This window comes from Gorilla gorilla, chromosome 2 (assembly GCF_029281585.2).
Source record: "Gorilla gorilla gorilla isolate KB3781 chromosome 2, NHGRI_mGorGor1-v2.1_pri, whole genome shotgun sequence".
NCBI lineage: Eukaryota > Metazoa > Chordata > Mammalia > Primates > Hominidae > Gorilla > Gorilla gorilla.
In genome coordinates this window covers 82,885,950-82,907,907 of record NC_086017.1, presented here as the reverse complement: position 1 = coordinate 82,907,907, position 21,958 = coordinate 82,885,950, and the positions used below count along the sequence as shown (strand labels likewise).

Sequence of the window (21,958 nt, the reverse complement as noted above, 5' to 3'; positions counted from 1 at the left end):
CAGATTGAAAATATTTGAGAAAGGGCTGGGCGCAGTGGCTCACGCCTGTAGCCCCAGCACTTTGGAGGGCAGAGGTGGGTGTATCATGAGGTCAGGAGATCAAGACCATCCTGGCTAACATGGTGAAACACAGTCTTTACTAAAAATATTTAAAAAATTATCCAGGTGTGGTGGCAGGCGCTTGTAGTCCCAGCTACACGGGAGGCTGAGGCAGGAGAATGGCGTGAACCCGGGAGGCAGAAGTTGCAGTGAGCTGAGATTGCGCCACTGCACTCCAGCCTGGGTGACAGAGCAAGACTCCGTCTCAAAAACAGAAGGAGAAAATATTTAAGAAAAATTGTACTGATATGTGGAGACATTTCTCATCATTACTTCCTAAACAATATAAGGTATAAAAACTATTTACGTATCATTTATATTGTATTACGTATTGTAAGTAATCTAGAGATGCACCAAGGATGTGCAAAGGTTATATGCAAATATTATACCATTTTACATCAGGGACTGAGCATCCACAGATTTTATGTCCAAAGGAAGTCCTGGAACCAATCACCCACATATAACGAGGGACAACCGTACTTTGCCATTAGTTGATAGAAAGCTACCTCACTCTCCCCCTTCCTCCCAGATATACACAATAGTGCAAAAATTACAAATGTTAAGATCTCGCACTTTCCTTAAATTTCAAATTCTATAGCATATATTTTTCTCCAGTTTCATCACCTACAAATGGGAATATTAGAACTACCTCCCAATATTGGTGTGGTAAGATTTTTACTTAACTGAGAATAACAAATCCAAGATGCATATATTAAATAGAAAGCTTAGAGTCACTTCAAGTTAAAATACATGTATCAGTCTCATCACCTGTATGTTTCAAATTTATGTCTCTACAAAATTACAATTACTTAAAAGTTTTTTTCCTTGAGGTGACTGGAAAATAGTCAAAATTACAAATGTTTAAGGTACATCAGTCATCTATCTTATTGACCCACACTCAACCTTCTCAAAATTGCCCCAAAATCCCCCACAGTACATGAGGTCAAGCTTAGGTAAGCCACTTGAAAAATCTCAGAAATTACAGAAATAACGATTATAAGAGTCCTAACAAAAGCAAAAAGCTCCAATTTTTTTTTTTTTTTTTTTCTGAGACACTGTCTCACCCTTTTGCCCAAGCTGGAGTGTGGTGGTGCAATCTTGGCTCACTGCAACCTCTGCCTCCCGCGTTCCAGCAATTCTCCTGCCTCAGCCTCCCGAGTAGCTGCGACTAAAAGCGCCTGCCACCATGCCCAGCTAATTTTTTCTATTTTCAGTAGAGGCAGGGTTTCACCATGTTAGCCAGGCTAGTCTCGAACTCCTGACCTCCGATGATCCACCCGCCTCGGCCTCCCAAAGTGCTGCGATTACAGGCGTGAGCCACCGCACCTGGCCTAAAAGTTCCGAATTCTAACAGTGGTTTTGAAAAGATTCTGGCACTGTTACAGTAGAGGAGGAGGATGTAAGACAACTGAACAAGGGGCAAATGGTATATATTAATAAAATGCAAATTACAAGAGGATTTGGAGCCAGAATGCCTGAGTATAAAACCCAGTTCCATTACTTATCAGCTGTACAACCTTGGACAAATTATTTAAGCCTTCTAAGACTCAACAGCCTCATTTTTAAAAAAGAGAAAGACCTACTTCAGATAGTAGTTGTAAAGACTAAATCAGGTTATGCATATGAAATATTTGATAATGTCTGACACAAAATAAATGTTCATTAAATATTTGCCATTTAGGAATAAAAGAAAGGCTGAGCCCGGTGGCTCACGCCTGTAATCCCAGCACTCTGAGAGGCCGAGGCAGGTGGATCATCTGAGGTCAGGAGTTGAAGACCAGCCTGGCCAACATGGTGAAACCCTGTCTCTACTAAAAATACAAAAATTAGCGGTGGTGGGCGCCTGTAATCCCAGCTACTTAGGAGGCTGAGGCAAGAGAATCACTCGAAACCGGGAGGCAGAGGCTGCAGTGAGCTGAGACTGCACCACTGCACTCCAGCCTGGGAGACAGAGTGAGACTCTGTCTTAAAAAAAAAAAAAGAGAGAGAGACAAGTAAATTATACTGAAAGAAGTAGAGTTTTAACCATGACTGTCTTCTAAGCAACGGTCAAACAAATTACAAGCATAGAGACAAGAGAGATACTATGACACTTATAGCTCCAAATGGCTCTTCACGCTACAGAGCCTCTCAATAAAGCTTTTTATTTTTCTAGCCAGGCATGGTGGCACATGCCTCTGGCAGCTACTGGGGGCGGGTGCTGAGGCAGGAGGATCATTTAAGCCCGGGAGGTCAAGGCTGCAGTGGGCCGTGATGGCACCACTGTACTCCAGCCTGGATGACAGAGCAAGACCTTGTCTCAAAAAAAACAAAACAAAAAAGTTTTTTATTTGTTTGCGTTAAGTGGTAAGTGATAACGAAAAAGCCCTACTTCCATGCCACATTTTTAAAAATACCACTAAGGGCATTATTACTACTGTTTTATATCATTACTAATCTGAGACTTGAATTAGCTATTATTCACTTTATAGTCAATGGTGTCAGTTCTCAAAAATATTTAATATTCAGGTAATAGGTTACCCAAGGTATCCGATAGGGATGGAATGTGCAAGTGGTTACATGTAGATTTCCACACACATGTATTACAAGCAATGCAAAACCTGGGCAGCCTGACACATCAACAGGACTGCTCATGGGTGAAACCAGAGAGAAGACAAGCAAACGAACACATCAGAGAGCTGGTGAAAATGAAGATCTAAAATACATTTCTCAACATATAATGTTTTCCATAGGCACATGTAATTAAACAGTAAACACTCTCAATTATCTACACTGTTATGTTTTAGTCAGCGATTCAGTTTTTTGCTATGGATCCTGAATAATAAACTTCTACATCAAAAAGGGAAAAGACCTTCAGTCTACAAGCAGAGAGAAAGCATGGTGCTCTGTGGACTATAAATTCCTTATCTTCTTACTAATGAGATCTGAAGCTTACTAATGATGTTTTGAAGCAACGTGAAGTTTTTGACAGGTGTCCAGTAATGTCATATACAGTAATAGTCCATAAACATTATGATTCCATACATTCACTGGCAGACACAAAGTGGATCTGTAGATACAGATACACATGTGCATACAGGTAAAACTAACAGATATTTTAAGAACCTCTTTGTGACTTTAAAGAGTTTAGTAGTAGTGGTGTCTGCTCTTTCTCATGCAATATAGACAACTGCTTCTCAACTTTTTAATGTCTCCACACCATTCACCAATTACTAATTACTCCCGAACAGTTATCATCTCATATTATTATCAGACACTTTAACACTAAGCACTATCACCATGTCCCATTCCCCACTCGTAGTCGCTACTGCTACAATACCACCCCCAGACAAATAGTGCTGCAGCACAGAGATTCCTCTAAGCTTTCAAGCTGGAAGGAACCTTGGAGATCATCTATTACAAGCCTCTCATTTAGTATCTGAGGAAACTGTGACCAACAGTAACTTAAGTGATGAAAATCACTAAAAGTAGAATAATTAGTTACAGTAACTCCCACTTACAGGACACTCACTATGTGCCTGTCGCTGCATTAAGCACCTTATAAACTCATTTAATCCCCACAACATCCCTTTAAATAGACCTACTTTATTACCTATATTTACACACCTGGAAATTAAAGGAGAGAAGTCAGCCTTGGTCATATAGTAACTACGTGATGAAATTCAGAATTCAAACCTAAATCTGTTTTGTGCTCTCCTGACTGTCCAATCAGAGTTCATGCCACAAGATTAAGTACTTTAGACTTGTTTCTTTAGCCATATTCATTCTATTTATGCCCAGCATACAGATAATTTTTACTGTCCCCCAAGTTTTCATATCTATGGCTATATACTTTATTATTCAAGTCCTCACAACAGTTGAAACAACTAAAGGTACAAACCCCATTTTTTTAAGTGAGGAAACAAGCTCACAAATAATTTGTCCAAAGTCTCACCAAGAAGTAGAAAAGCTAAGTTTGGAACTCGAGCAATGTTCTCTCCAAGACATGACATTACTCCACCATCACCACATGCTAACTCACATGCAATTAGGAAACTAGCCAACGACTAGTAAAAACTAAACCGACCACGGAAAACATGAGCTTATTTGGGCACCCAAAAGAATGAAGATAAGAAAAATTAACTCTACTCAGAAAGTTGGCGTGCCTAACTTCCAGTGTACCATTCAGGTTTACATGATGTGATGAAAAAGAAAACTATAATTTTATTCATGTTCATACCTTAATAACTTCACTCACTGGAACATTTAGAAGCAAAAGGGCATCTATTCAACTAATATTTACTGAAAATCTATTGTGCTTCCTCTGTGTACCATTGTGATGACAGCACATGAGAGGACTTTAGGTGACACATGGATAATTAATATTTTAGTAATTTTAGTATTTATAGATTGTAAAGTGACTCAGAAAACGTAACCACTATACCAAGCCAATGGCTTCAGATCTTATTTCCCAAAGCAAAATTAAGGGAAAAAAATTTAACACAGTGGTTATGGGAGGGGGGGTGGGGGCTGGGGGTTGAGGGCCTGACCTTTATCTGTAATATTCTTTTCACTTAAAAAAAATTTTGAGGGAAAAAAACTCAGCTGACCTGAAAAAAACCATTAAAGAAGTAATTGCACAGATGTTACAAGAATGCGGAAAAATTCATAAAGGTAGTATTTGGCTGACATTTTAGAAATAATTTTCAAAGTGTTTCAAGAAATACTATGTTAGACAAAACAAAATTCCCTCTTAAGAAACCCCACAGAGGCCGGGCGCGGTGGCTCACACCTGTTATCCCAGCACTTCGGGAAGCCGAGACGGGTTGATCACTTGAGGTCAAGAGTTCGAGACCAGCCTGGCCAACATGGTGAAACCCCATCTCTACTAAAAATACAAAAATTAACTGGGCGTGGTGGTGCGCACCTGTAGTTCCAGCTACTTGGGAGGCTGAGGCAGGAGAATCGCTTGAACCTGGGAGCTTGAACCCGGGAGCCAGAGGTTCAAATGAGCCAAGACACCACTGTACTCCAGCCTGGGTGACAGAGTGAGACTCTGTCTCACAAAAAAACAAAAAACAAAAAACAAAAAAGAAAAAGATAAAAGAAACCTCACAAAAGGATCTAACAGCCTCATGGGCTTAAGGAGAATTTCTTTATAATAATGCGGGTCTTAGTTGTCGATAACTACTTTTAAACAACCTTTTATTTTCTTACTGTTATGTCAAAATACCTGAACACAAAGAACTTCAAACTGTAGAGGGGGAAAAAAAGCAGAATCAAAATATGCATTATCAACAACATAACAACGAGTATTATCATCGAGCATTTACTCTGCATACCAAGCACTGTGCTGAGTTTCCTATGTATTGCCTGCCCATACTTCAAGGTACTATTATTATCTCATTTAAAAATGAGGGAAGTGACTTAACAGGGATGTAAAAGTTTTCCTAAAAAGCAGAATTCTAAGAAGGTGGCAGTGGTGCCACAGTTTTTCATCTCTCTAAAACCTTATGGCCGACCAAACTAGAGAGCAGAACCAAAAACCAGTGGACCATATTTACAACAAAACTAGCTGACACAGTTTTCCCACAGACTCCAAAAAGTGGATGAGGAAAAACTGATAGTCACATGACCTCAACATTACTGGGATCTGTGACAGAGAGAAGTCAAGGTGTATTTCAAAGGCCTAGGAACAGGAGAATCATAAAATAGCCAACAGGTATTCACTGGAAATCACTGCAGACCAATTTGAGAACAGCAGCTGAAACTGAGATGGATTTTGCCAACTCCAGCAATGAGTGAATAGACTGCTCTGAGTTCGAAAAGACGAAGCAGGTCTTGCTCACTTGAGCTCTTGAAAGTGACCCAACAGTGCTCCAATCTAGAGGTAAGCCCCACAATGAGGAGAAAGAGTCAAGAGAAATGAAGACAAGGTTCAAAAAAAAGCAGGAGTGGCGAACACAGCCTGGAATTTCAGAATGCAAACTGCCGCGTTCTTAAAACACTTCACAAAACCAACGAGAGTGCTCCATGTAGTTAGAAAAGCTACTCTGGGCCAAGTGTGGTGGCTCACGCCTGTAATCCCAGCACTCTGGGAGGCCGAGGCAGGTGGATTACGAGGTCAGGAGTCAGCCTGGCCCATGTGGTAAAACCCCGTCTCTACTAAAAATACAAAAACTAGCCAGGCATGGTGGCGCGCGCCTGTGGCCCCAGCTACCAGGGAGGCTGAGACAGAAGAATAGCTTGAACCTGGAGGCGGAGGTTGCAGTGAGCCGACATCATACCACTGTATTCCAGCCTGGGCAACAGGGCGAGACTCCATCTCAAAAAAAAAAAAAAAAAAAAAAAAAAAAAATTGTGGCATATTCATACGATGCATCTACTCAGAAATAAAAAGAAATACAAACTATGTAGAATAAAAGCCAAAGAATACGTACTGTATGGTTCCATTTACATAAAATTCTAGAACTCACAAGAAATAAAAAGAAATACAAACTATGTTGAACAGAAGAAGCCAAAGAATACATACTGTATGGTTCCATTTACATAAAATTCTAGAACTCACAGACTAATCTACATTGACAAAAAGTTGCTTGGAGGGAAGGCGGCACACACAGGGAGGGAAGATTACAATGGGGCATGAGCAAACTTCTGGGAGTAATGAATGAACATGTTCACAATCTTGATTGTTGTGATGGTTTCCTGAGTGTAGATATGAAAACTTAGCAACCTGTACATTTCGAATAAATACAGTGTATTGTATGTCAATTATACCTCAATAACACTGCTTTTTTTTTTTTTGGAGACAGAGTTTCACTCTTGTTGCCCAGACTGGAGTGCAACGACGTGAGCTCGGCTCACTGTAACCTCTGCCTCCCGGGATCAGGTGATTCTCCCGAGTAGCTGGGATTACAAGCACGCACCGCACCCGGCAAATTTTGTATTTTTAGTAGAGATTGGGTTTCTCCATGTTGGTCAAGCTGGTCTTGAACTCCCGACCTCAGGTGATCCGCCCGCCTCAGCCTCCCAAACTGCTGGGATTACAGGCGCGAGCCACCGCACCCGGCCAGTAACACTGCTTTTTAAAAAAGGACTCAAAAGAAGAATTCAAGACAAAATGATAAGTACTGAAGATATGCAAAGAGGCAGCAATATAGTCTCCCTCCCCTCCCCAACAAAAAAACCAAAGACAACAATTCACTTTCTTGAAATATTTAATATTTTTTAAAAATTTAAAAATTCATATTGAAAGACTACACCACCAGTGTGTAAATAAGTGGATAAAAAAAAAAAAAAAGACCACACCATATACCTGAGTACAATGACTCCAAAATATCCAACACTGATTTTCAAAATGCTTTTAAAGATCTAGTCTATAAATACCACTGTATTTTGGCCGGGCGCAGTGGCTCACACCTGTAATCCCGACACTTTGGGAGGCGAAGGCGGGGAGATCACGAGGTCAAGAGTTTGAGACCAGCCTGGCCAATATGGTGAAGCCCTGTCTCTACTAAACATACAAAAATTAGCCAGGCATAGTGGTGGGCACCTGTAATGCCAGCTACTGGGAGGCGGAGGTTGCGGTTAGTGGAGATGGCGCCACTGCACTCCAGCTTGGGCAACAGAGCAAGACTCCGACTCAACACACACACGCACACACACACACACACACACACACGACTCCGACTCAACACACACACACACACACACACGACTCCGACTCAAAACACACACACACAAACACACACACACCCCCCACACTGTATTTTAAAGAAAAAAATCTTTTAGGAAGGTAGGCAAAAAGAGTGGGCAGTTTATAAGGTAAAAAAAATTATCATCAGATGTTAACAGCTGGCCAGGCATGGTGACACCTCTGTAATCCCTGCACTTTAAGAGGCCAACAAAGTGGGCAGATCACTTAAGCTCGGGAGTTCAAGCTCAGGAGACCAGCCTAAAAACATGCCATCTCTACAGAAAACACAAAAATTAGCCAGGTGTGGTGGCATATACCTGTAGTCCCAGCTACCGGGAAGGATGAGGTGGGAAGACAGAGTTTACAGTGAACCAAGATTGCATCACTGCACTCCAACCGGGGCAAAAGAGCAACACTCTGTCTCAAAAATAAATAGATTTTAACAGTTTTACTGGGGGAAACACTAGAATTAACAAACTTAAGACACTCAAGGATAGAAAATGTGAACCAAAGATTTTACTTCCAGCCAAAGTGACCTTCAAGATTAAAGGGCACATGCCAGGCACGGTGGTTCATGCCCGTAATTCCAGCTCTTAGGGAGGCACAGGTGGGAGGATAGCCTGAGCCCAGGAGTTTGAGACCTGCCTGGGCAATATAGCGAGACCCCATGCTCAACAAAAAGGGGAAATAAAAAGGGGGGCAAAAAAAAAAAAAAGAATAAAAGGCACAGACAACATACAAGACATACACATAAGAACTCCAGGCCAGGCGCGGTGACTCATGCCTGTAATCCCAGCACTTTGGGAGGCCGAGACAGGCAGATCACTTGAAGTCAGGAAATCGAGACCAACCTGGCCAACACGATGAAACCCCATCTCTACTAAAAATATAAAAGTTAGGCCAGGCACAGTGGCTCACGCCTGTAATCCCAGCACTTTGGGAGGCCAAGACAGGCAGATCACCTGAGGTCAGGAGTTCGAGACCAGCCCAGCCAACATAGTGAAATCCCATCTCAACTGAAAATACAAAAAAGTAGCCGGGCGTAGTGGCATGCACCTGTAATCCCAGATACTCAGGAGGCTGTGGCAGAAAAATCGCTTGAACCCAGGAGATGGAGGTTGTAGTGAGTCAAGATCGTGCCATTGCACTCCAGCCTGGGCAACAGAGCAAGACTCTGTCTCAAAAAAAAAAAAACTCCAGAAATATTGTTTCAATTAGCCGCTTTTCAATAATCTATTAAAGAATAAGCTTCATTCAGACAACCAAACTGACTAGAGACAGAGAGAATACAATGACAATGACATAAGGACTGGTCGTAGGCATGAGATATATACCTACTGTAAAACTAAGATTGACAGTTAAAAGGGAAAGTCAGCCGGGGCAGTGACTATGCCCGTAATCCCAGCACCTTTGGAGGCAAAGGCAGGGGGAGGATCACTTGAGGCCAGGAGTTCGAGAACAGCCTGTTCAACATAGCGAAACCCCGTCTCTACTAAAAACACAAAAATTAGCCAGGCAATGGTGGCACGTGCCAGTAACCCCAGCTACTCAGGAGGCTGAGGCACAAGAATCACTTGAACCCAAGAGGCAGAGGTTGCAGTGAGCTGTGATCACACCACTGCACTCCAGCCTGGGCAACAGAGTGAGACTCTGTCTCAAAAAAAAACAAAAAGGGAAAGTTACGTAATAGCAATATGCTCAGACAATGTAGACAGAAAAACTTTTAAATGGGGACTAGAAATAGAGAATATGTAAAAAAAAAAAATTTAACATTCCTAGTAATTATATTGGTGGCAGTAATATTCACATTATTATTTTAGACTTTCTGATGTGTAATGTTGGTTACAGTCAGTAATTACAAGACATCCTGATTCTATCATACCTTGCCTGTGTTCTTGAGAGAACCAGGATTTCTGGTATGCAAAAAGTTATAAAAACCCTGGTCCAGGCGCAGTGGTTCACACCTGTAATCCCAGCACTTTGGGAGGCCAAGGTGGATGGATCACGAGGTCAGGAGATCGAGACCATCCTGGTTAACACGGTGAAACCCCATCTCTACTAAAAATACAAAAAAATTAGCCAGGCGTGGTGGCGCATGCCTGTAATCCCAGCTACTCACGAGGCTGAGGCAGGAAAATCGCTTGAACCCAGGAGGCAGAGGTTGTAGCGAGCCGAGATCGCGCCACTGCACTCCAGCCTGGGTGACAGAGCAAGACTCCGTCTCAAAAAAAAAAAAAAAAAAGAAAAGAAAAATCCCTATGCACTCCCATGTTTACTGCAGCACTATTCACAACAGCCAAAATATGAAACCAGCTCAGTGCAATGGCTCATGCCTTGTAATCTTTGCACTCTGGGAGGATTGCTTGACGCCAGGAGTTGGAGATCAGCCTAGGTAACATAGCAAGACTTTGTCTCTACAAAAAAAATTATCAATTAGCCAGGCATCGTGGCATGTACCCTATCTGTAAGTCCTAGCTATTCAGGAGGCTGAGGCAAGAGGATCCCTTGAGCCTAAGAGTTTGAGGTTGCAGTGAGCTATGAATGAGTTGCTGCACTAAAGCCTGGGCAACAGCAAGACCTTGCCTCAAAAATACATTTTTTTAAAACAAGGAACCAACCTGAGTTCCCATCAATGGATAAGAAAATGTGGTATATTATTCAGCAATAAAAAAGAATTAGATCCTGTCATTTGCAACAACATGGATTGAACTGTAGGCCATTATGTTAAGTGAAGTTAAGTCAAGCACAGAAAGACAAACATCACGTTTTCACATATGTGGGACCTACAACAGTGGATCTCACAAAGGTAAGAGTCTAAAGACTGATGATTACTAGAGACTGAGCAAGAAACAGGAGAGATAAAAGGGGAGAAAAAAGAATATACATGTATTTATTACCACCAAACTGTACACTTAAAATGGTAAAGATGGGGCCGGGGGCGATGGCTCACGCCTGTAATCCCAGCAGTTTGGGAGGCCAAGGCGGGTGGATCACGAGGTCAAGAGATAGAGATCATCCTGGCCAACATGGTGAAACCCTGTCTCTACTAAAAATACAAAAATTAGCTGTGTGTGCCTGTAGCCCCAGCTACTCGGAGGCTGAGGCAGGAGAATCGCTTGAACTCAGGAGGTGGGGGATGAAGTGAGCCGAGATCACGCCACTACGATCCAGTGTGGCATAGAGCGAGACTCCATCTCAAAAAAAAAAAAAAAAAAAAGAAGAAAGAAAACTAAAATGGTAAAGATGGTAAATTATGTAAGTGTGCAAGTGTGCGTGTGTGTGTTTGAGACAAGGTCTTACTCTGTTGCCCAGACTGGAGTGCTGTGGCACAATCATGGCTCACTGCAACCTCAACCTCCCAGGCTCAGGTGATCTTCCTACCTCCTCCTCCCAAGCAGCTGGGAGTAGCTGGGACTACAGGCGCATGCCACCACGTTAGGCTAATTTTTTGTATTTTTTGTAAAGACGGGTTTCACCATGTTGCCCAGGCTGGTCTCGAACTCCTGGGCTCAAGTGACCCTGGGCCACCTGCCTCAGCCTCTCAAAGTTCTGGGATTACAGGCATGAATCACTGCACCTGGCCAGTAAATTATATAAGTATATTTTACCTAAACAAAAAAAAACTTTTTAAAACGCTGTATTCCTCATTCTGAATTGCAAGTCTTAGTATTTTATCTAGCTGAGTAATAATAAACTTCTCTACCACCAAGATTGTAGTCTTGAAACGCCATTTCCCACTAAAAGGCAGGTCTTCTTGAGAAATATCTGATTCACATCTGGGGCAGGAAATGAGCTTGGAACATATTCTTATACCAGAGAATAAGGATATTATCAAAAACTACTAAGGTCATGTCAAAAGGACTCTGGAGCCAACTGGAAAAGGCTACCACTGACCAAATGGGAGACAACTTGACCGTCAAAAAGGATAATAATTGCAACTCAAACCCATCAAATACCTTTAAATCCATGACTGAAATGCATCAAGTGTTTAAATTCACGATTGAAACACACCATATGTTCCTGTTTATTCAGCGCATACTATATATTTAGCATGATGTCAGAAACTACATTACCTTCAGAAGAGTGTATTCTTTCCAACATAAAAACAATTTTTTGAAGTGGCCAGAAACAATTCACCTGGGGATTAATTATTTTAGTTATATACATATATAGTTTCCCTCTTCACATCAATTTAGTATGTCTTGGCATCTTTCCTAACTTCCTACATCAGATGTTTACAGGTAATTTTAATAGACTAAGAAGTAAAAATGTTCAAATTTTTCCTACAACCTCCTCCATTTTTCCTACAACCTCCTCCATTGTAAAAGCCTACACTTACAATTCTAAAACCTCTCTAAAGCTAAAAGCAAGTGTCAAATCAATTGTCTTTTGAAAAGAAAACTAAGCAGCCTGAGGGGTCACTGATTTTGATCCATAAACAGTTTCACATACTTCTTCTGTTAATGCTTTCTTGCTATAATGCATCAGTGAAAATAAAAAAACTATGAAATTTTTTTTTGAGACAGAGTCTCACTCTGCCACTCAGGCTGCAGTACAGTGGCACCAACCATCATGGCTTACTGCAGCCTCAACCTCCCACGTTCCAACAATCCTTCTGCCTCAGCCTCTGGAGAAGCTGGGACTACAGGCATGTAACAACACACTCAGGTAACTTTTAAATTTTTTGTCCTGAGCTCAAGTGATCCACTGTTTCCCAAAGCGCTGAGATACAGGCATGAGCCACCACATCCGGTGGAAATGCTTATCTTAAGCAATCCACCCATCCTAAAACATCAGAAAAGTCTAAATTGCTGTTCTTTAAATTTTCATTTTCATTCTCTTGTTACAATCTCACATACTAGACAAAGCTTAGTTTAGCCATAAATGCGTAGCAGAAACTCTGCAAACGTCAGTATCAAAGATATGCCATGTTGATAAAAAGAAATCAAAGCTTAAAGCTAAATGCATAAACACTGGCTGCTATTTACATAATAAAATAAAAAATATTTTCCAAATTCCATTGAATATAAGAATCTAACTACACCAATCATTTCAGTACAAAACATGCTTAGTGAATATATAAACACCTAATATGGGGTGGAGGATTGGGAATTTTAAGTCCTCTTCTAACAGGATAAAATAACTGTCCAAAAAAAAATCAGATAACTTCCCCAGCCACTTGGTGTTCCAGTAAGACAGGATATTAAAAAGCTATCTTTTAGAAACTTTCAATTATTTATACATTTATAGGCAATGTACTTTATCAAAAAGGGAAAGCAGTGTGTACAAACCTGATAAACTGAGTAAGACGTTTTAAGTACTCATCTCCAAATAGTTTGATATCATCTTGTATATCAAAAAACAGCCAAAAGTAAAATGCTATTTGGCTTGACATTGTTGACAGGGCTAAGTCTGTGCCGACTAGCAATTCAAGAGGAATAGTGGCAGTCTAAGCATTTATGTTTTAGGGATTAATTTATTTTTGAAAGATGGCATGTGGTCATTTTTAGGCTTATCTATATAAGCACAAATTAACAGTTTTACATTGTTCTAAATCAAGATGTTCTATATGAAACCCTAATGCGAAGGTAAAAATGACTTCCCCCCCAGAGGGTCCCATTTTTTAATGTAATAAATAGAAATACAAGATTGAACACATCACAGTGACGTTCTCAAAATGACTGGTGTATTTTAATAGAATACTAAGGAGATTCAGCTTGCAGGCATGACCATTAAATCAAGCACTGAGGCAGCAAAGGTTTTTTTCTTTCTAAAATTAGGCTAGTTGTTAAAAGGCTAGACTACAACCATAAGCAAATCTTGTGAGAAATGAACACTTGCTAATAATAAAGCCAGAGAAATTATACAATACTTGTTGAAAGCTACACTCATACTGGGCAGATAACCCACTTATTAACATTGAAACCATAGAAACCTAACCCTTTCCTGCTGCCCCAGCCCCCACCCAAAGACTACAAAAAGAAGCCATCAAAGATTCACTGTTCTCTACAAATAAACTTAGCCAGATTGTGTCTACCACACAAACTGCAAAACAATGACCTGGAATGTTCCTTCTGAACACAGCCCTAACTTTATAGTGTAAGTTTCAGATTCAGAACATTTGGAAACGAGCTTAATAAAATGCTGAGCATATGTAACAAGTCAACTATCTTAGAAAATCTACAAGTCAAAACTGTAGCATCTGGAATTTGTCAGATAATCACAGAGTCCTCCAGACGATAAATAGAAGTGACACTTTAAACACCTACATATGCAAATATGACCAAAAAAAGGCTGGACACACGACAATATGAGAAAATACCACCAAGACTCTGAAACAGAATCAAAGCCACAAAATTCTAGGAATAAGCCTATTTGTTATGGCCAAAAAGGGTCATAATGGAACAGGCATTCTTCCTTTCTCTGGCTCGTTAAGACTAATACATTCTCTAAGCGTGCCAAAGCCTAGCTATAAAGAAAATTTTAACATACACAAGTTTTTAAAATCCGTTACAGACCATGTATAAAGTAAGTAAGCGTATACGTTCTTTAAACGTAAATATATAAATTATTTAAATGACCAGGACTTCTACAATTTAGAATGAATTATTTAATTATCCCAAAATATACTTTTTTCCCTTTCCTGAGCAATTCTTAATAATGCACTGGTCTATAACGACAAATGCATGTTTTCAACTCACATTGTTTCTCCAGTCTTGGCTACATGACAAAGAAACTGATCCAGGACAGGACAAACTTCCTTTTTCCCCCTCTTCTCAAAATCTAGATGAAGGAAGAAAAAAAAACGTTATCAGTTTTCTCAAAAGCGCTCTAAAAAAAACTAGGACTTCCCTCCTAGTCCTTTACCTTGTTAAAAATCAATTAAATACAAAATTAAAAAAATAAGGCCTCTCAACCAAATTACCACCTCAATCCTCCAAGTTCTACTTCCAACATGTCACCCTCTTTACAGATAACAAGAATCCTCCTAAAGGGGGCACTCAACTTCACAAACCATTTTTAACGCAGTGCTTCTCGAAGTGTGGTCCGGGGAAACACCAGCATTATATTAAAAGCCGGGAATCCAATGAAAATAAAAATCCCCAGGCCCCGACTCCCACCAATTGTTCATCTAAGTCCATAAATCTGCCTTTCTAAGAAGCACCAACTACCCCAAGTTGCCGTCCCCAAATGATTCTGTATGTCAAAGAATAATTCTCAAAACGCTGAAATCTCTCTATTCGAAGTTTGTAAGCCACTGTTCTCAAGCCTGTTGCGTGGAAGGCGTGCCATCAAGAACAGTGAAGGCAACCACCTCGAAATTAGGGCGCGGAAGGATGACTTCAAAAGCCCTGAAAAAGGTATCCTGAGACAACTTAAAAGTTGCGATGCCACCCCCTACCCCCGCCCCCACCAACCGTTTACTTTTTCTCCCACCCCAACGACTAGCGTGCGGGTAGCCTGGTGGAGAAAGGAGGATGTCTGCGAGGGAGGGGTCTGCGGTCCGCGACTCGGCCCCTGAACGGGTGGGAGAAAGACTGGGGCCCCCGCAAGAGCTTCCCCGGCTCCCCTCCCCCAGCCCAGACGCCGGCTGCCGACACAAAGCCAGAGCGGGGCGGGAGGGAGCTGCCCACAGGGCTCCCCGCCCCTGGGGAGGTGGAGGGGGATGGGAGCCCGGGAAACACTCTCCCCACGCCGCGCCCGGACCCGGTCCTCGGAACCATCCGCCCTAAAAGGAGAGAAGAGCGAGCCGGAGAAGGTGAGGGGGAATGGAGCGGGGGCAGCTACCCCCACCTTTCAGCGCCTCCTGGAGCCTCTCGACGTCCATGGCTTCCCGGAGTCCCTCACAGCCTCCGCCTCCCTCCGCGGGTCTCTTGGGGACCGGAACGCCTCCCCCCACCCCCCCGACGCCCTCCCCCTCCCTCGCACACACTCCGGCACGCAGGCGACCGGGGGGGGGAAACGAAGGGAGCCGGGGGAAGCGTGCGAGAGAGCGAGACCGACAGAGCGAGCACCTCCCCAAGCCGCTACCACCAACCCTCCAACATGGCGCCCGGCACGTCACCGCGCGCACGCTCCCTGCCGCCGTCCTCGCTCCCGCCGCGCGCTCCGGCCCGGAACCCGAGAGCGCGTGCGCGGCCGAGGCGTGACGCTGGGGCCCAGTGGCGGCTGCGTCCCTGCGGCTTCCCGAGCCCCAGCCCCAGCCCCAGGCCCAGGCTCCGCGGAGCTGAAGACTGGACGGTCAGGCGAGAGGGTTGCAGGCGGACTCCTAGGCTTTGAATCCCTGCCATTTCCTCTCTGTGTGAACTTAAGCTACTTACTTCGCCTGTCTGAGCCTCATTTTCCCCATCTGTACAGTGAGGGCACTGGTACCGATGCCCTATGCAGTTGCTGTGAGAATTCAGTGTATACACTTCACGTTCAGAATGCGCCTAAAAAACGTAGAGCAAGGCCGGGCAGGGGGCTCAGGCCGGTGATCCCAACACTTTGGGAGGGAGGCCGAGGCGAGAGGATCGCTTGAGCCCAGGAGTTCGAGACCAGTCTGGGTAACAAAATCAGCCCGCTCCCGCGCCCTTCTCTATATAAAAATAAATACAGGCCGGGCGCGGTGACTCAAGCCTGTAATCCCAGCACTTTGGGAGGCTGGGGCGGGCGGAGCACCTGAAGTCAGGAGTTGAAGACCAACCTGGCCAACATGGCGAAACCACGTCTCTACTAAAAATACAAAATGTAGTCGGGCGTGGTCGCTCGTGCCTGTAATCCCAGTTACTCGGGAGGCTGAGGCACGAGAATCGCTTGAATCCAGGAGGCGGAGGTTGCAGTGAGCCGATATCGCGCCACTGCACTCCAGCCTAGGCGACAAAGCGAGACTGTTTCAAAAAAATGATAATAAAATTAAAAATACATACATACACTAAGCATTGCTAATAATCCTAACAAGAATACCTCCCTGCTTAACCCAACGTTCGTTCGTCACTGGCCCACCTGTGGCAAGAAGTAATATATACAGCAAAGTCATTAAGAGCTCAAGGTTTGGAATCAATATTCAAATCCCAACTCAACTACTTACTCCTTGTGTGGCCCTGAAGTAGTTACCTAAACTCAGGCAGCTTCAGGGTTCTTATTTATAAAATGAGGGTTGTAAAACGGCCACGAGGATTGAGTGAAATGGCAAATGTGAAACATTTGGCACAGTGCGTGAAACCTGGAACACTCAACGTGGCTGGGTTTTTATTACCACTGTTATCATTATTACATGACATAATCTCCCAGGAGGTAGGAGAGGGCGGAAACCTCAGAAGTCCTCTGCAGCCCTGACATTTTACAAATGGGAAAGCTGTGTCACAGACAGCAAGTCTGGGGAGACAGAACTAGAACCCAGAACCCAAATCATCTGGCTCCCAGCCAGTGCGTGGACATTTTTATACTCATCTGTGAGCTTTTAAAAGAAAAGGTACTGCCCGGGCACGGTGGCTCACACCTGTATTCCCAACACTTCGGGAATCTGAGGCAGGCGGATCACCTGAGGTCAGGAGTTTGATACCAGCCAGGCCAACATGGCAAAACCCTGTCTGCTAAAAATACAAAAAAAAAAAAAAAAAAAAAAAATTAGCTGGGCTTGGTGGCGGGCACCTGTAATCGCAGCTACTCGGGAGGCTGAGGCAGGAGAATCCCTTGAACCCTGGAGGCTGAGGTTGCAGTGAGCCGAGATACTCCAGCCACTGTACTCCAGCCTGGGCACGACAGAATGGGACTCCGTCTCAAAAAAAAAAAAAAGACAGAGAGAAAGAAAAGAAAAGGTATTGCGTTGTTCCACCTCCTCTTCCCAAAACCCAGCATAGCACAAAGTCATGGAAGGAAGGAGGGGAGAGAAGGACCAAGGGAGGGAAGGAAGGTTATTGTTTGGTCTAAGAAGATGCAAGTTTGGACACAGCCTTTACACTGTTGACCCTCTTAAAAGACAGTGGGTCTGACCCTGATCCCAGGTGGTAGATGTAGGCAAAAGACATTCACACCCAAAATAGTTCTCTCAAATTGTGCCATCAGAGAACCAGTCCCCTGTGTCTTTAGACCTTCGTTGTTCAGAGCATCTAGCTCAATTACAAATATCCTTGCAGAGAGAGGGAATAGGCTAGCACATCAAGCACTTGGCCAGCACTTGCCAGGCACCAGGTTTAGTTTATCCAGGTCCCTTCCAGTCTGAAAGGGCCTACTGCCTACATGGCAAAGCTTAGCCTCTCCTTCTATCCGCCACTCTACTATTCAGAAGGGTCTCTTACTGTAAGAGCTCTGCTGTACAGTAGATATTAGCCATGTGTGAATATTGAAATTTAAATTAATTAAAATTAAATAAAATTTAAAATTCAGTTCCTGAGTTCTTCAATAAAAATCCAATTCTTTTTTTTTTCTTTTTTTTTTTTTTTTTTTTTTTGAGACGGAGTCTCGCTCTGTCGTCCAGGCTGGAGTGCAGTGGCGTGATCTCAGCTCACTGCAACCTCTGCCTCCCGGGTTCAAGCAGTTCTCTGCCTCAGCCTCTCGAGTAGCTGGGATTACAGGCTCCCACCACCACGCCCAGCTAATTTTTGTATTTTTAGTAGAGACAGGGTTTCACCATATTGTCCAGGCTGGTCTTGAACTCTGGACCTTGTGATCCACCTGCCTCAGCCTCCCAAAGTGCTGGGATTACAGGTGTGAGCCACCGCCCCTGGCCTAAAAATCCAATTCTGTGGTCACACCAGCCACATTTTAAGTGCTCAGTAGCTACATGTGGCTAGTGGCTCCTGTATTGGATAGTTCAGATAAAGAAAATTTCATTATTGCAAAAAGTTCTATTGGAACTTTCTGTTGGAGAACACATTATGCTAATTTCTAACACTTTGTTTTGTCCCTTTCATTGCTGTCAGCTTAACTGAATTTCTTATGGTTTTTCAGATCCCACCTGGTCTTCAGATAATCAAGGCCTGTGCCCCTCTGGTTAGCTCTTCCTCTCCAATGCACTTTGCTACGTTCCTCTGCAAATTCAGATCTCTACTTAAACACCACTTCCTCTGGTACACTTTCCACGATTCCCTTAGGCTGTCATTGCTGTGTGCACTTTGTCGCCCGTCATAGACCTTATCCAGTGTCTGGAAGTCAAGATTACAAGGGGAGAAGAGGCAAAAGATGAGGCTGAAAAAATAACTTCATTTGGTTCATTCCTTCCTTCTTCCTTGAATTCTTCTCCAGCCGGCCTGTATCGCAATATCTGCAATTACTAGAGCCTCCTACTGGCTGGGCATGGTGGCTCACACCTGTAATCTCGGTACTCTGGGAAGCCAAGGCTGGAGGATCACTTGAGACCAGCCCGGCAACATGTCTCTACAAAAAATAAAAAATTACCAGGGGTAGTGGCACACACCTGTAGTACTAGCTACTTGGGAGGCTAGGAGGATTACTTGAGCCCAGGAATTTAAGTCTGCAGTGAGCCGGGATCATGCCACTGTAATCCATCCTGGGCCACAAACATAGTGAGACCCTGACTCAAAAATAAAAAATAGAATAAAAAGCCTCCTACTGATGCCAATTTCCTGGGAAGAAAACAGAATACAAATGTGGCAGCCAGCCCCCACAATTACCCCTCATGATCCTCACTTGCTGAGATTCATGCCCTAGTATAATCCGGCACACCAAATCACAGCTGTCTGTGTGAAGGCACTAGGGCTTCTGCCTTGGCCTCTTGAATTGGTAAATGGGGCCTCAATGGGGGAAGCCAGCTGCCATGTCATGAGAACATTAGACAGTCTTGTGGAAAAGCCCCACAGAGAGAAGAACTGTCCTTGAAGGTGGATCCTCCAGCCTCAGGAATTCCTTCAGGTAACTGCAGCCCCAGCTGACATCTGGATCACAACCTTAGCAGACATCCCACACTAGAGCAGCCCATCTAAGTCACTTCCCAATACCTGATCCACAGAAACTGTAAAAGGTGACAATGTCTATAACTGTTCTAAGCCTCTAAATTTTAGAAACTAATGCAACAAATAAGAAATTTAATAGTAACAGCTAATATTTATTAAATACTTTCATGTGTCTGGCATTCTCCTAAGCAGTTTACAAAACTATCAAAAAGTGTCTCCTAAGCAGTTTACAAAAGTATTTAATTGAATCCTCACAAAATCCTATGAGGATCCTCCTCACTTAAAAGAGAAGAAAACTGAAATATAGAGGCCCAGCACAGTGGCTCACGCCTGTAATTCCAGCACTTTGAAAGGCCGAGGCGGGTGGATCACCTGAGGTCAGAAGTTCGAGACCAGCCTGGGCAACATGGCGAAACCCCGTCTCTACTAAAAATACAAAAATTAGCTGGGCATGGTGGTGGGCGCCTGTAATCCGAGCTACTCGGGAGGCTGAGGCAGGAGAATTGCTTGAACCCAAGAGGCAGAGCTTGCAGTGAGCCAAGATCACGCCACTGCACTCCAGCCTGGGTGACAAGAGCAAAACTCAAGAAAGAAAGAGAGAGAGAGAGAGAGAAAGAAGGGAGGGAGGGAGGGAAGGAAGGAAAAGAAAAGAAAGAAAGAAAAAGAAAGGGAAAGAAAGAAAGAAAACGGAAATATAAAGAGGTGAAATTGCTTGCACAAAATTACACAACTACATAGGCAGGTGACTGACCCATGATTCAAACCTAGACTGGCTTCAGAGCCCCCAAACACTTTCTTGTCCTCAAGAAGTTTGCAAAATACTAGGAAAGATAAGATGTAAGTGTAGGCCCTCATACAAGGTTGAAGGCAAAGCTGTGTATCAGATATTCAGAGGCCTTCAAAATTTCTTCCAGGAAGAGATGGAAGGGTCTCACTTAAAGACTGGAAAAGATTTGTACTGACAGAGAAGAGCCCTCCTGGCAGAGGGAATGGTATTAACAAGGTAAACAGTCTGTGAGGGTCTCCAAGGTGCTCGGGAAAGTTGGTGCATAGTCTCTTTTCCCCCACGGAGCTCATAGTCTAATAGGGGAGGTAGACCTTAAATAAATATGAACATTCAGGAAGACTGGCAAGATGAAGGCCCATGTTCTGGGTGTGCACAAGAGGGAAAAGGCCTGAACATGGAGGAGACACAGAGTAGGCTGCAGAACATGGAGACACAAAGAGATGGGAGGGAGAAAACAGCCAGAACTATGTCAGAGAACATGTGGGTGGATCTTTTTTTAACCCCAGGGAAAAGTACTGGAGCTTGGCTGTCCTTCTGAGATGGGTCTGTGGGAAGAGACAAGAAGAGATTGAAGAAAAATCTAGAAAAACCAATATCCAGTCTAAATAAGCTGGAGAACAGAGGACAGACTGGGTTACAATACCACTACACAAAGCTTTAGACGTTCTTTGATTCTCGTGGCTTTTTATTCATGCCCTGAAGTCCTTATTTGTATATATAATGGGTACCAAATGAAGTTGAGATAGGAAGATAAACTAAACTGAATACATTTTTCTAAACAAGTATGAGGGCAGTTTCACAAACCATCAGGCTTCACTTTTTTCCCAGAGACTTTCCACTTTTTTAGTGGAAACAAGGGTAACAAAGGGTCTATGCAAAAAACCATGGGTTGTTTTCTCTGGAGTCACCACAGGCATGATGGCTGCTGGTGGCCATGGTGGGTGTTTAAGAGCAGTGTCAGAGAAGGGAACTGGCAGAGTGAAGCTGCCTAGGTGGCCATCTTGATTAGGTCTGACTGTAGTAGTGGAAGTTGGCTTCGAGTTGTGTGAAAGAAAATGGGATTTTATGAGGAGAGTAGGGTATTCCACAGATTAAGGACGCTCACTGAACCCAACAGCCATTCTCTTCTTCAACTCTGCACACTTTCTGTCTCTTTCTCTGTCTCTCTCTCTCTTTCCCTTTCTCCACACCCACACCCACACATCCTATAGGTTGTGTCTCTTTGAAGAACCCTGATTATACATATACAGTCATGTGTCACTTAATAACAGAGATAGATTCTGAGAAACGTGCTATTGGGCAATTTCATTGTTGTGCAAGCATCGTAGAGTGTACTTACACAAACCTAGATGGCATAGCCGCCTACACACCTAGGCTATGGTACTTTCTATTGCTTCTAGGCTACAAACCAATACAGCATGTTACTGTCCTGAATATTGTAAGCCACTGTAACACAATAGTAAATGTTTGTTTATCTAAACATACCTCAACATAGAAAGGCAT

At 43.2% G+C, this 21,958-nt stretch overlaps 1 protein-coding gene and 1 long non-coding RNA gene across 6 annotated transcripts in view; one reads left to right on the top strand and one right to left on the bottom strand.

Moving 5' to 3' along the window:
- PPP4R2 (protein phosphatase 4 regulatory subunit 2) overlaps nt 1-15,867 on the bottom strand; it is a 65,021-nt gene extending 49,154 nt beyond the window's left edge. For 2 of the 5 annotated variants that reach the window (XM_063703918.1, XM_055382995.2), the window contains exons 1-2: nt 15,569-15,834; nt 14,476-14,557 (exon numbers count right to left, since the gene is read on the bottom strand). In XM_063703918.1, coding sequence (XP_063559988.1) covers nt 14,476-14,557; nt 15,569-15,602 — 116 coding nt within the window. In that variant the 5' untranslated portion in view covers nt 15,603-15,834. Of the gene's footprint in view, nt 1-14,475; nt 14,558-14,789; nt 15,109-15,192; nt 15,350-15,568 lie in introns of those variants that run through there. The other 3 variants (XM_004035902.5, XM_055382993.2, XM_063703917.1) reach the window with 3 other exon arrangements.
- Nucleotides 15,410-19,847, top strand: LOC134758068 (uncharacterized). Its single transcript, XR_010132875.1, has 2 exons — nt 15,410-15,533; nt 18,707-19,847. It is a non-coding gene; the product is annotated as an uncharacterized lncRNA (long non-coding RNA).
- Nucleotides 19,848-21,958: the final 2,111 nt, after the last annotated feature.